The sequence below is a fragment of the Orycteropus afer genome, unplaced genomic scaffold (genome assembly GCF_000298275.1).
Source record: "Orycteropus afer afer isolate SDZICR_OR568_19922 unplaced genomic scaffold, OryAfe1.0 scaffold00296, whole genome shotgun sequence".
Taxonomy (NCBI): Eukaryota; Metazoa; Chordata; class Mammalia; order Tubulidentata; family Orycteropodidae; genus Orycteropus; species Orycteropus afer.
In genome coordinates, this window is record NW_006921883.1 from 2561417 (window position 1) to 2576511 (window position 15095).

The window sequence follows — 15095 nt, forward strand, 5'->3', positions numbered from 1 at the left end:
TGTAAATTTTGGTCAATGACATGAGACAAAGTATATGTGAACTGCTGTATGAAAAGTGAATTTACTCTGTAAATCTTCACCCAAATCAAAATAAAATTTAAAAAAAAAAAAATGGTGGTTCTTGCCATCTATACTTTGGGTATTGATAGTGCTATCAACTGCGTACATCAGTAATCTTCTTGATACTTAATTTATAGGGTCATTTTGAAAATCTTGAGTTTTTTAATTTGACTCTAATTTTTTTTAAATAGAGTTAAGTAAAATTGTTTTATAAAAGACTAAAACTTCCCAAATATCTTTCCAAGGATAAATTTTATTATTTGGCAATATATTTCAGAAAGTCTCCCAAACTTAACATAGAAAAAGATACTCGAAATTAATAATTTTAAAGTAATTATTAAAAATAAGATATCCCATCAATAATGTGTTCGTTATATTTGCAGTTTTTTCTCTAAACATTTTGTTTTATTTCAAATATGTATTAAAAAAAATAACATAAAGCTTAAATTAAATCTTGGAAAAAAAATTGTTTCTTACAGGGCTGATCCTTTGTCCAACATGGTTCTTACCTTCAGTACTAAAGAAGATGCATCTGCCTTTGCAGAAAAAAATGGTATGTTTGTTCTGTTTTTGTTTAGGAATATAGAGTTTGAATTGGAAGAAGTTTTTTAATATATATAATCTGGTGGATTTTAGTCTTTTTTACAGCATCAGAACCCATCCCCCATCCCCAAAAAAAGAAATCTACAATAGAACTCCAGTGTACTAGAACATGTCAAAGCCAACTTCTCTAATTTTGAGTAGAGTCAGAGAATAAGAATACTCATCTAACCCCCTGCCTTGTCTGTGAATCCTTCTATAGATCACTAACATTTGGTTATCTAAACTAATTGAACATGATTTATGAGACCGTCTATTCCAGTTTGGACACCTGTTTATTTGAACATTCTTTCTTACTTTGAGCAAAAATCTCATTCCCCCTATTCCATATCATAGGTTTTCAATTTTTTGAAAATTGGTATCAATATCATATTCCCCTGTAAATTTCCTTTCAGCCTAAATGTCTCCATTTGCCTGTTACGTAGGTATGGTGGGCCGAGCACCAAGCATAACTTTGACTCTATAATATAAATGCAACAAGAATATGTTAGCATTTGAGGAAGGCCCTAAAACTGTTGGGTCATATTGAATTTACTATCAATAAAAACTCAAAATGCCTTTTTTTTTCATTTTCTATACTGTTTTTCATTTACTACACTGTTAAACCATGCAGTACAGTGTAGTGAAAGGAGGTTATGGCATCAGAGCAGTCTGGATTCTAATCCTTGTTATGCCATTTTCATGCTACATGATTTTGGATTAATTGCAGAATGGATTTAGTATGTCTTCATTGCCTGAATAAGGGTACTTATCTCATAAAATGGGTATTCTTAGTTCAATATCTGATCCATATCAGATATTATATACATCATATAACATCAGATATTATATATATCATATAATATCAGATAGCTGTTAGTTCTGACCCTCACTTCCATCCACTTGCTGTTCTGCTTTTTGTCTTCCTTGGATTTAAATGTGCTACATTTAAATTTATACTTAATGCATTCTTTTGTTCTAGTCTTAGTTATCTATTCAAATGAGATAATGTCTCATGTGCACTGTTAACTGTAAGGCAGTATATAAATGTAAAAGATAATTGTTAATCAACATTTTTGACATATAAATGTGAAAGCACTATAAAAGTTATTATTATTATCTAAAATATTTGCTTTTCTTCCCAACTTAGTATCATAAGTTACTAGTTTATAGTTAAAAGTCCAAAACCATGGTTTGAAATCATGTTGAGTCACATAGAATTTGTATGCCTTTGTGCTTCAGTTTCCTCATGTCTACAATGAGAATTGCTGTGAGGATTAAATTAGTTAATAAAAGTAAAGTGCTTGGTAAGCAAGTATATAATAGTATTTAAGTATAGTCATGTGCTGTGTAATGTCTGATCATGTACACATCTGTGGTTGCATAAGGTTATAATAGAGTTCAGAAATCCTCATCAGGGAATGGGACATAGTGAATGCAACAGCTTCCTGCATGCAACACATGCATCTCATGTCTCTTATGTACAAAAAGATTGCATTACCCAGCATATAATGGTATAGAACCTATATAACCTAAATACATATGTCTTGATAGTCATAATAAATGTCTGTGTTCCTAGTTTATGTATGTATTGTATGGTATTTTCTATCTAAGATGTTTACCGTGTAAATGGTATATGTTTAACCTGTAGGGAGCTTCATCCAGTGTTGTGATTTGCACATCTCTTGAGTGTTTTGTAGCATTATATCTCTGTATCATTTTCTTTGGACAATATTACCATGAAGTCCATTGTGGCTCCCAAATGCAGTAAAATCAGTGCTAGAGATAACAGCAGCAAGAGGCAAAGGAGAAGTATTAATTTGGAAATGAAACAAAAGGTTATTAAACAATGCAAAGGTGGAAAATCAGTGAATTCTGTTGCTTGCAATTAGGCATGTCATACTCAACAATCACGATGATCTTCAAAAATGAAAAAATTCTCCAAACTATTGAAGGATGAGCTTCCCTGGAAGCTACAAGGCTAACAATAAATGTGAGAAAGATATATTATCATATATAGAGAAATTAATAATGATAGGGATTGAAGACCAAACACAAATGTGAATCCCTCTCAGCATGTTAACAATCACTCCTAAGGCACACAGCTTGTTTGTGATACTTTAAGAAAAAGCTGGACCAGACTAGGATATGGTGTTTGCACAACATCCTATTTCACAGAACGTATCATGGACGTTAAGTGATGTGTGACTGTATGTACTATAATTTTATTAGTGGTAGACAAAAAAAAAACAGAGCGAGAGAGAGGTTCATAAGTGCAATTCCTTATTAAAACTTTCTTGGCAAATCCCACATTTCTTAATTACATAATTGTTCTCAAAGTGATCTTACTCTTTAAAATATCATTTTGATTAAAAATTAACATTGCTCTTTTTAATTAAACTGTAATATCACTTAGAGAAACAGTTCTATTAATGTTTTTCATCTTTTCAGTCTACCATATTTCACGTCTGACACCTTGAAAATTATTCTTGAAGTCTGTAATGTGAATTTAATAACAGGAAATCTAATTAAACTGTTAAATCCCTGGTTAGTGTCTCTCTAAGTGGCCCCAAAGACTTGATGACTGTAGTTGCCATGTGAATTGGAGGTGTGAACCAGCCTCTGCTGCTGTTGAAATCTAGTGCCTTTCAAATCTAATTTCCATCTCTCTGGGAAAGAAAATTGAGGAACATTAGAAAAGTCAATAGAAAGAAAAATATGTATGTTTGGGGGGAGTACGAAGTATAACTTGAAAAAACTTAGTGAATATTGACATCCAAAACAATAGGTTAACAATGGATCAGAAGTTTTAACATATGAGGCAGTAAGAACTATATCTGTCTTGGTCATTGTTTTTTCCCCAGCACCTAGCACAAGACATATAATGGGCACTCAAAATCTAGTGGAATTAATGACTTTCTGAAAGAATATTCTCTACTCGAAAATTTGAAGCCACACTCATCTCCTGGGTCTTTGATTATTCTGCCTTTGCACTCACTATAAGGCTTGTAATTTGCCTCATTTATTTAACATTTAGTGTTCTGAATTTTTAAATAGATGAGTGCTGTTTTCTAGACATAGTTGAAATCTAAATGAACAACATTACAGTGTTACAGAATCATAGGGTAGGGGTCTTTTCCAAATTCTACAGCACTCCCAGCATTTTGATTTGGCTCCCTTCAGTAGGTGAATGCTGGGGGGGACATACAAGTGGGAGCTTCTCACAACCCCATCATTTCGATGTGAGCTAATGCTATTGAATGTTGGGTGAACTGAGATTCTGGTAAACTAAAGTATTTTTTAGAAAAATGGCTCAGAAGCAGTAGTATTAAAGGGTTACTGGATTAGGAGACTCGTGATTGGGATTCTAATTCCATAATTTTCCACTTCATAGGGTAGTTTGAGCAAGTCATGTTTCACCACATTTAGCTTTTGATAACCATGTTTCTTCATCTTTAAAATGAAAAATTGGATTGAGTAACAACCAGAAACTGTAGCATAAGGATGTAACCATCTCTTATATATTTTTATTTCCTTGCTTTCTAGCTTATTATGTGCTCTAGAGGGAAAAATGGTTTTTGTTGATACAGGTAATTCATTGTTGATAATAAAATTTGACAAAGGTTATCAACTTATGAGCATAAAGTGCTTAACTTTCAACAGTGTCTAGAAAGTGTAAGACTGATATAATTTATACACTTAATAACTATTCTGAAAATAAAAACTTAGCTTTCATCCTCTTCGTAGTTTTCTTATTTCCCTTATTTTAAAATGGTTAATAAAAAAAAAGGAAAGTTAACTCATGATCATCAAGTCTTTTGGCTTAAAAGATTGTATTACAAAGAATCACTAAAATGAGGAAAAAGATTGTCAGATCAGTTGCATTTGAAAAAAATCATTTTTAATACCTTCTGATTATATTGTAAGACTCAAGTAATAAAATCATCATAATCATCATCACAGTAGCTGACATTTCACAAATGCTAAATCATGAGGCAGGTACTATGCTAAGTGCTTTTCATTCTCCATTAATCCTCACAGCAACCCTAAGAGGCAAGGATAATTATTATTCCCATTTTATAGTTAAAGGAATGAGATTTAGAGACATTAAGTAATAAGGTCATATATCTAAAAGTAAGTAGGTGAATGAGTTTTATTTGAACATCCCCTAAACGTAGTACTTAAGGCATTTGATGGCTAACCAGAAAGCTGGCTGTTCAAACCCACCAGCCACTCCTTGGAAGGAAGATTGGGCAATTTACTTCTGTAGAGGTACGCCTTGGAAACGCAAGGAGAGGGTCACTATGAGTCAGATTGACTTGACGATAGTGAATGAGTGAGTGAAACCCACTACCATCAAGTTGATTCTGACATATAGCGACCCTTTAGGGCAGAGTAGCACTTCCCTGTAAGGTTTCCAAGACTGTATATCTTTATGAAAGCAGACTGTCTCATCTTTTCTCCCACGAAGCAGCTGGTGGGTTCGATCTGCCAACCTTTTGGTTAGCAGCCAAATGCTGTAACCACTATGTCACCAGAGCGCCTGTATTTGAACACAGTCGTATTCATTTATGTATTGCTGATGGCAACTTTTTAGCTACAGAGATGATGTTGTTGTTAAGTGCCATCGAGTTGGCTCCAACCCACAGCAACCCTGTGTACAACAGAATGAAACACTGCCTGGTCCTGCATCAGCCACACAATCATTGCTATACCTGAGTGTATCATTGCAGCTGTGGTATCAATCCATCTCACTGAGGGTCTTCCTTTTTTCCGCTGACTGCACTTTACCAAGCATGATACCCTTTTCCAGGGAATAGTCCCTTCTGACAACATGACCATTGTATGAAAGGTGAAGCCTGGCCATTCTTTCCTTTAAAGAACATTCTGGCTGCACTTCCTCCAAGACAGATTTATTTGTTATTTTAGCAGTCCATAGTATTATATTAAAGTAGTCCACTTTAATATTCTTTGCCTACACAACAATTCAAAAGTGTCAGTTCTTCTGCGGTCTTCCTTATTCACTGTCCAGCTCTTGCATGTGTATGAAGCTATTGAAAATATCATGGTTTGGGTCCACGGCACCTTACTCTTCAAAGTGACATCCCTGCTCTTAATGCTTTGAAGAGGTCTCTTGCACAGATTTGCCCAATACAGTACGTCATTTGATTTCTTGACTGCTGCTTCCATGACATTAGTTATGAATCCAAGTAAAATAAAAGCCATGACAACTTCAGTCTATTTCACTGTTGTTGTTAAGGTGCCATTGAGTCATCTCCGACTCATAGGGACCCTGTGCTCAGCAGAACAAAACACCTCCTGGTCCTGAACCAGCGACATGATTCTTGCTATACTTGAGTCCATTCCTGCTGCCACCATGTCAATCCATCTCATTGAGGGCTTTCTCCTTTTTAGTCGACCTTCCACCTTACCAAGCATGACATCCTTCTCCAGACAATGGTCTCTTCTGACACCATGACCAAAGTATGTGAGATGAAGTCGGCCATTCTTGCCTCCAAGGAGCATTCTGGGTGCACTTCCTCCAGGACAGACCTGTTAGTTCTTTTAACAGTCCACAGTATTTTCAGCATTCTTTGCCAACACCATAGCTCATAAGCATCAATTCTTCTTTGGTCTTCCTTATTGATTGTCCAGCTCTCACAAGGATATGAGGCAATTGAAAATACCATGGCTTGTGTGAAGCGCACCTTAGTCCTCAAGGAGACATCTTTGCCCTTCAGTATTTGAAAGAGGTCCTTAGCAGCCGATTTGCCCAGTGCTACACGCTGTCTGATATCCTGACTGCTGCTTCCATTGGCGTCAATTGTAGAGCCAAGCAAGGTGAAGTCTTTGACAATTTCAATCTTTTCTCCATTTATAGTAATGTTGCTTATAGGTCCAGTTGTGAGGATTTTTGTTTTCTTTATATTGAGATGAAATCCGTATTGCAGACTGTATTCTTCAGTCTTCATCAGTAAGTACTTCAAGTCATCCACATTTTCAGCAAGCAAAGTTGTGTCTTCAGCATATCGCAGGTTGTTAATGATTCTTCCTGCAATCCTAATGCCACATTCTTCATATAGTCCAGCTTCTCGGATTATTTGCTCAGCATACAGATTGAATAAGTATGGTAAAAGTATACAGCCCTGACACACTCCCTTCTTGATTTTAAACCATGCAGTGTTCCCTTTTTCTGTTTGAACGACAACCTCCTGGCCTATGTACAGGTTTCTCATGAGTACAATTAAGTGTTCTGGAATTCCCATTCTTCTCAATGGTATCCACATTTCTTATGATCCACACATTCAGATGCTTTTGTATACTCAATAAAACACAAGTAAACATCTCTCTGGTATTCTTTGCTTTGAGCCAGGTTCCATCTGACATCTCAATGATATCCCTCGTTCCACATCCTCTTTTGAATCTGGCTCGCATTTCTGGAAGCTCTCTGTCAATATACTGCTGTAGCCTTTTTTCAATTATCTTCAGTAAGATTTTACTTGCATGTGATATTAATAATATTGTATGATAATTTCCACATTCTGTGGGATCACCTTTCTTTAGAATGGGTACAAATATGGATCTCTTCCAGTCAGTTGGCCACGTAGCTGTCTTCTAAATCTCTTGGCATAACTAAATGAGTGCCTCCAGCAGGCCATCTGTTGAAACATCTCAATGGGTATTCCATCAATTACTGGAGCCTTGTTCTTTGTCAATTTCTTCAGTGCAGCTTTGACTTCTTCCTTCAGTATCTTTGGTTCTTGATCATATGCCACCTCCTGAAATGGATGAAGATCAGCCAGTTATTTTTGGTACTGTGACTCTGTGTATTCCTTCCATCTTCCTTTGATGCTTCCTGCATCATTCAATATTTTGCCCATAGAATCTTTCAGTATTGCAACTCGAAGCTTAAATTTTTTCCTCAGTTCTTTCAGCATGAGAAATGCCAAGTGTGTTCTTCCCTTTTGGTTTTCTAACTCCAGGTCTTTGCACATTTCATTATAGTAATTGGCTTTGTCTTCTCGAGCTGGTCTTTGAAATGCTCTGTTTAGCTCTTCTGTCTAGTCATTTCTTTCATTTGCTTTAGCTACTGTTTGCTCACGGACAAGTTTCAGAGTCTTTTCTGACATCCATTTTGGTCTTTTTTTCCTTTCCTGTCTTTTTAATGACCTTTTTGCTTTCTTCATAGATGTTGTTCTTGATGTCATCCCATGATTCCTCTGATTTTTGGTCACTGGTGTTCAGTGCATCAAATCTATTCTGTAGATGGTCTGTAAGTTCTGGAGGGATATATTCAGGGTCATATTTTGGCTCTCGTGGACTTGTTTTAATTGTCTTCAACTTCAAGTTGAACTTGCATATGAGCAGTTGATAGTCTGTTCCACAATCAACTCCTGGCCTTGTTTTGGCTGAAGATATGGAACTTTTCCATCTCCTCTTGCCACAAATGTAGTCAGTCTGATTCCTGTGTACCCCATCTGGTGAAGTCCACGTGTATAGCCACTGTTTGTGTTGTTGAAAACAGGTATTTGCAATGAATAAGTCGGTCTTGCAAAATTCTGTCATGCGATCTCCAGCATTATTTCTGTCACCAAGACCAAATTTTCTGACTACCGGTGATTCTTCTTTGTTTCCAACTTTTGCATTCCAATCACCAGTGATAAGCAACACATCTTGATTGTATGTTTGGTCAATTTCACACTGCAGAAGTTGATAAAAATCTTCAATTTTTTCATTTTTGGCTTGGGTGGTTGGTGTGTAAATTTAAATTATAGTATTATTAACAGGTCTTCCTTGTTGTTGTTGTTGTTATGTGCCGTCGAGTCAGCCCTGACTCATAGTGACCCCTCCTTGGGTTTCCGAGTCAGTATCACTACAGAAGTAGGATTGCCCAATCTTCCTTGTAGGCGTATGGATATTATCCTATCACTGACAGCATTGTGCTTCAGGACAGATCTTGAAATATGCTTTGTAATGATGAATGTTACACCATTCCTCTCCAAATTGTCTTTCCCTGCATAGTAGATCATATGGTTGTGTGATTCAAAATGGCTGAAACCTGTCCATTTCAGCTCACTAATGTCTAGGATATCAGTCTTTATGCATTCCATTTCATTTTTGACAACTTCGAATTTTCCTGGATTCATACTTTGTTCCTATTATTAATGGATGCCTGCAGCTGTTTCTCCTCAATTTGAGTCGTGCCATGTCAGTACATGGAGGGTCCTACCCTGATGAGGCAGCTCTTTCCGAGTTCTATTTTGAGTGCCTTCCGACCCAACAGGCTCGTCGTCTTGTACTGTGTCAAGCAATTCATAAAGTTGCCCAGTAATGTATCAGAGAATGTTTCTCTGCTATTCATAAGGTTTTCCCTGGCCAATTTTTAAGAAGTGGATGGCTTCCTCATTCTTCCTAGTCTGTCTTAGTCTGTAAACTGCATTGAAACCTGTGCACCATGTGCAACTCTGCTGGTGTCTGAAACACCAGTGGCAGAGCCTCAAGCCTCACAGGAACGTACAAGCCCCATAGCATGACAAACTGACAGGCAAGTTTGTCTCCCTTAACTGTTGGAAACCTCTTTGTCTTCCCCTTACCTTAGTCCTTCCTGGAACCTGCCAATCTGTGGTCCCTGGCCGCTCCCTCCCTTTCCTGGCTCTAGGTAGGGGGTTTGGGGCCTAGCCTTGCCTTCTTCCCCTTTACCTGGATATCCTGCCACTCTGGAGATCCCTAGTCTCTCCTTTTTCCTCCCCCTCCTGACTCTAGGAGGGAGGCTTGGGGCCTGGCCCTTTTTACCTGGATATCCTGCTGCTCCAGTTGTTCCCAGTCTCTTCTCCTCCTCCCTCCCTTTCCTGGCTCTAGGGGGTTTGGGGCCTAGCCTTGCCTCCCGCCCCTTTTACCTGTATATCCTGCAGCTCTGGAGGTCCCCGGCCTCTCCTGCTCCTGCTCTATTACACTAGGGAAACCTTTTCTTCACTGACATTTTTATAAATCTGAAAAAAAAAATGTTTTCCCCAAATACCTGTGTCTTAGTAGACCATGTTCTCAACTGGCAACTTAAAATTTTTCAGTAAGTAGTAACTTACCATTAAAACAGTAACCAAGCTTTATATTGTTATGTGCCGTCGAGTCGGACCCGACTCATAGTGATCCATCCTTGGGTTTACAAGATGGTATCACTACCGAAGTAGATTGCCCAACCTTCCTTCCTTTACTTCTGAGGAGTGGCCTGTCCCCCAACTCTACTTTCTACACTTACACTTTAAACCTGTCATGTGTTTTCTACCATCCACAACCTTACTTATTTACTTACTTCCTGTTCCTTATTCCTGACTATGAAACTCCAACCCAGTCTTCTAAATGTTTCAAATGTTATCTTCTTCTTGATCCCTTTTCTTTTTCTCTTCCTCAGTTCTATTCCCCACCTCCAATTGGATATGTCCTCTCTTGCTTTTAACTTCCACAATAATGTGTTTCTTTCTTACAGCTATTATAATGTGATTTTGTATATTTGTTCTGTACTGCATTCAGTCAGAAATGTATTGAGCACCCTGTTGTATGCAAGCACTGTGTGGCTAAGCTTTACCACTACCCCCCCCCCAAAAAAAAGCTGTGGAGTCAGATCTGACACACAGCGACCCCTCCTTGAGTTTCCAAGGAGGTATCACTACAGAAATAGATTGCCATAGTCCCTGTACTAAAACTGCATTATTTTATCCTGCCTACTGGACTGCAGCCTTTAATATGGATTACACCTCAACATAAAGAAAACAAAAATCCACAGCTGGACAAGTTAGCAGCATCATGGTAACTGGAGAAATGATCGAAGTTGTTAAGGATTTCATTTTACTTGGATCCAAACCAAATGATATATTGAATTGGGCAAATCTGTTGCAAAAGACTTCTTTAAAGTGTTAAGGGGCAAAAGATGTCACTTTGAAGACTAAGGTGCGCCTGATCCAAACCATGGTATTTTCGATAGCCTCATATTCATGTGAGAGCTTCACAATGAATAAGGAAGACTGCAGAAGAACTGATGCGTTTGAATTGTGGTGTTGGACTGCTAGAAGAATGAAGAAATCTACCTAGGAGGAAGTATAGCCATAATGCCCCTTAGAAGTGAGAATGGCCACACTTGATCTCTCATACTTTGGTCATGTTGTCAGAAGGGACCAGTCCCTGGGGAAGGTTATCATACTGGGTAAAATAGAGGGTCTGTGAAAAAGGGGAAGACCCTCAACACGGTGGATTGACGCATTGTCTGAAACAGTTTGGTCAAGCATGGCAAGTATTGTGAGGGTGATGCAGGACTGGGCAATGTTTCATTCTCATGTATGTAGGGTCGCTATGAGTCGGAATCCAACTTGATGACACCTAACAGCAACAACAGTTGTACTATAAGCACCCATCAGGGAAGAACCAGGTATCATTCATCTTTATCTTTTAATGTAATAAAAAATATTGTGAATTTGAACCATAAATTTAGTTACATTGTAAATTATTAAAGGAAAAGTTTAAAACGTTCTGGAGAATCACTTTAACTTTGGATATTTGTTCTTGTACAGCTGTTAATTCTCTCTGACTAGAATTCTGGCGAAAGAAAACTGTAATATATGATTAATAATTTTTAAAAATTTCTGTTTATAAAATATTATTCAATCGATAAATGTTTTTCCTGTCAAAATTATTTGGATCTTATCCTAAGTGTATTAAATATTTGTACCCTAAAATGTACTTAACATGATCATTTCATAATGTTAGATAGAGTTCTTTCCAAGATTTATATTTTTTGTTCTAAACTCTTCATTTTTTATAGGGATACTGAGATCTAGAGAAGTTTAAAAAATGGGGAAAAAGGCCCATAACAGAAGTTTCATAGCTTGTAATTGATAACATACTGAGTTTCTAGATTGCATGTTCAATATTTTTTCTGTGATACTGTGCTCTAGTTGATCCTAAAAAATGAGTTACCTAGGTTGACATTATCCAATATAGTACCTACTAGCCACATGTGGTTGTTTAAAGTTTGAAGTGTGTCTAGTTTGAACTGAAATATGCTGTAAATGGTAAATTACACATTGGATTTCAAAGACTCAGTATGGAAAAAAAAAACCATTTGTTTAAAATATCTTATTAATAATCTTTCATATTGATTACATATTGAAGTAATATTTTGGGTATATTGAGCTAAATAAAATATATAATTTCATTTGTTTTCTTATTTTAATGTGGATACTGGAAAATTTTAAATAAAGTATGGTTTACATTATGTTTTTCTATTAGCACTGATCTAAAGATATTATATACATATTACAAATAGTTCCTGTGTGTGTGTATATATATATATATATATATATATATATATATATATGAATCAAACTCACTGCCTCAAGTCAATTCTGATTCCTAACGAACCCAATAGGTTTCAAAGGCGGAAAATCTTTATGGAAGATTAGTAGATTGCCCGTCTTCCTTCCACAGAGCAGCTAGTGGGTTTGAACCACCAGCCTCTGGTTAGCAGTCAAATGCCTTAGGCAGTGTGCCACCAGAGACTCTTTTTATAATATGATAATGAAATAGTTAAGAGACCTACATTATGTCACAAAATCTCTTATGAATCATGTTTTCAATTCCTTTACCAAATAAGGTCTTTTTTTTATATGTAAGAATGCTGTTGTCTATAAGAACTGTAAGAAGTTTTCTCTTCCTCCTGCTATAGAAAGTTTCTGTAACTAGCCTTTTACTTCTGTCTTCTTTGCTTTGGTCTTCTCACTCTACCTCATCTCCTGTGGAAGGCTGGTTTTGTTAAATTGCAGAGTGGGAAAGAAGACAAGACTGAGTGCCCCTCTAGCTTCCCTGCTTCCAGTTCTCCAACTCCTGCCTTTCCCTCCGCCAATGCATTTCACACACATAGTAAAGAAAATACAAATACTTCTGTGCCTTGTGCCATCTACCCCAAGGCCTCACCCTAAACTTCTCTTTTGAGTTTATCATCTCCTTGCCCCACCCTACCACCACCCTGCCCACCCCTCACCCAATTCTTCAAAGATAACTTTTCCTTGTAAAAAGGAAAAGGAATATCTGGGGTTTTCTCTGAAATGTAGATGAACCTTACTTTAGTCCTTTGTGTACTGAAAAGACCCACCTTTTTCACCCCAGTGGCTTTTGTCTTTCCTTCTGTTGTTTTGTTATGTCCTTCAGTTGATGGGATGGAAGGGTGGGGAGGAGGAGGAAACAGAATGATGGAGAGAGGTAGCTGTGGAAAACTTAAATGGTGTAGGACTAACATCTACTACCATTTACATGCTAATGAAAACCAGAAGTGTCTTCCCCTGCTTTCCCCCCCTTTGATCTGATTTGAAACTGACTTTTGCCTCGTTTGTCATTTTACCCCCTGGTTCTCATTGTTGTTAGCTGTAAAACTCTTTGAAATTCTCAAAATAGAAGAGGGTTTGTTTCAGGAACAAGAGGGCTGAAGACAAGCTGTGAAACTGCATTCTGTTCATAGTAGATGTTTGGGGGGAGAAAACCCCATCTCTGAGTAGGAGGTACAAGCAGAAAAGGAAGCAGTGAGGTCCAGCCCTGAGTGGAAGATAATTAAATAAATAAATAATTGGAGATGCATTCCAGGACTTACGTTTATCTCAGAAGTGGATACCATCTGCAAGGTCTAGTCTTCCATTTAACTTAGGTCCTCTTAGAAAGGTCTCATCCTCACACCTTTAAGTATGGTGAAAGATAATTTTTAGGAAAAAGGTAAGAATTATGACTCTTGTGCAGATATAAAAATTAAAAAATTTACTTTACTCGTGACATGCAGGAACCAGGCAAGTGTCGTACATAACCATTCAAAAGAAAAGTCAAAATACCACAAATTTATATGGAGTGTTGAGATAAATGGCAATGAAGACAAAAATTTTATTATTTCTTAAATTTGTTTGATGTGTGGGGGGGCGCAGTTTTCAAATCAATATCAGTAGGACCCAGGACAGAATTTGCATCTCTATCAGTTTTGTACAATTTACAGAGTTGCAGAATAGGTAAAAGACTGAGAACTGGGCTAGAATCTGGTAACCAAGATGATGCATAGTTTTCCATTCAAACACAATTTTTTTTCCCTACTCTAACCCCTTTTGATAAAAATAAACTCAAAAAAAGATTATTCATGATCAAAAAATAAGAATGGTTTCTTGTTTGGCCTGATAATTTACTTGAGTGTAGCAAGAGTGTTAATTTGCAGTTTGCTTTGCTTAATTTTTCATAGAGTATCTTTTAAAAGCCTACTGAAGTTAATAAGCCAAGCCAAGAACTTGCCAACAGATTTCACTTATGATACCTATTAATTTGGGCAAATTACCCCTTTCTCAAGGACTTCGTTCTTGGTATGACATAACCATCCTGCGACCTAACATACCATGAATATGGCAGGCATATAGTAAGAAGATACCAAAAATATGTTAAGAATATCGAATAAAGAGATTTATTGTTGGAGGGTAGGTCCTAAACATCCAAAGCTCTAAAGGTAAGTGATGTGATTCCCAGCTGATAACTCATAATCTAGAAGGTACTAGATTCAAATTAAAGTAGCAAAGATGTGACTAAGTGAGCATTTTTAAAATAACTGAAATTTTGACTGATAACCTAAACTCTTGTCTCATATCAGGTACCACAGCACCTGAACTTTTATTAGCAGAACATGTCATGGACAATGAGAACAATGACAGATCTCTAGGAACTTCCCATACAGCATACAGTTTCTGAAATATTTATATTAGTAACATTTTAGCTATATACATTGAATTTCAGGGAAGTTAAGCATCAATTCTAATTGGACAACTTTGCAGATGCAACTTATCAATAGTAACATTATCAAATCTAGTTATTTCTAGAACCTCTCTTTTCATAAGGTGAAAGAACACATTTTCTTGATTTTTCCAGGAGTCCTCTGGGAAATCTCAAAGAAAATGTTAGGTCCTGTATGACAGCCTAAATGCTAAAGCACTTGGTTTGTGGAAGGCTGCGGCCTACCGTGGGAGCCCTAACACAATTTTGAGGCTTGACATTAGTTTCAGATACCATTTGAGTTCTTTCTAACCATTAAGCCAGCGTTATGGCTACACATAGACAAGTTCCAGGACAATCCTAGAGAGGGACAGTTTGCCTCAGGGAGAATGTGGTTGAAAGTAGATTATGCTCTGGCAAAGAAGTAGGAAACTTGCCTGAGTGTCCTTTTCTAATTTAAATTAAGGTTGGGGTCTTGGTTTTGTTTGGTAGCCACCTGTGGCTAAGACTGAGGCTTGCATGATCATGAGTCACATCTGGACCACCACCTGGCCAGGTGGTCAAGGCCCAGAACCAATCCTGTAACCTTTTGTTACCTTCAATTATGTATTTTAATCATGGTGTCCCCTTCCTCCTTCTCTAGTCTTCCTGTGACAGTGACAAATCAATCTGCCACC

The 15095-nt window shown here is 37.1% G+C and overlaps 1 protein-coding gene across 1 annotated transcript in view; it reads left to right on the forward strand.

The window, feature by feature from the left end:
- NDUFS4 (NADH:ubiquinone oxidoreductase subunit S4) overlaps positions 1–15095 on the forward strand; it is a 163455-nt gene that overhangs the window by 132278 nt on the left and 16082 nt on the right. The window contains exon 4 of the mRNA XM_007951533.2: positions 540–613. Within this exon, the coding sequence (XP_007949724.1) occupies positions 540–613 (74 nt within the window). The remainder of the gene's footprint in view (positions 1–539; positions 614–15095) is intronic.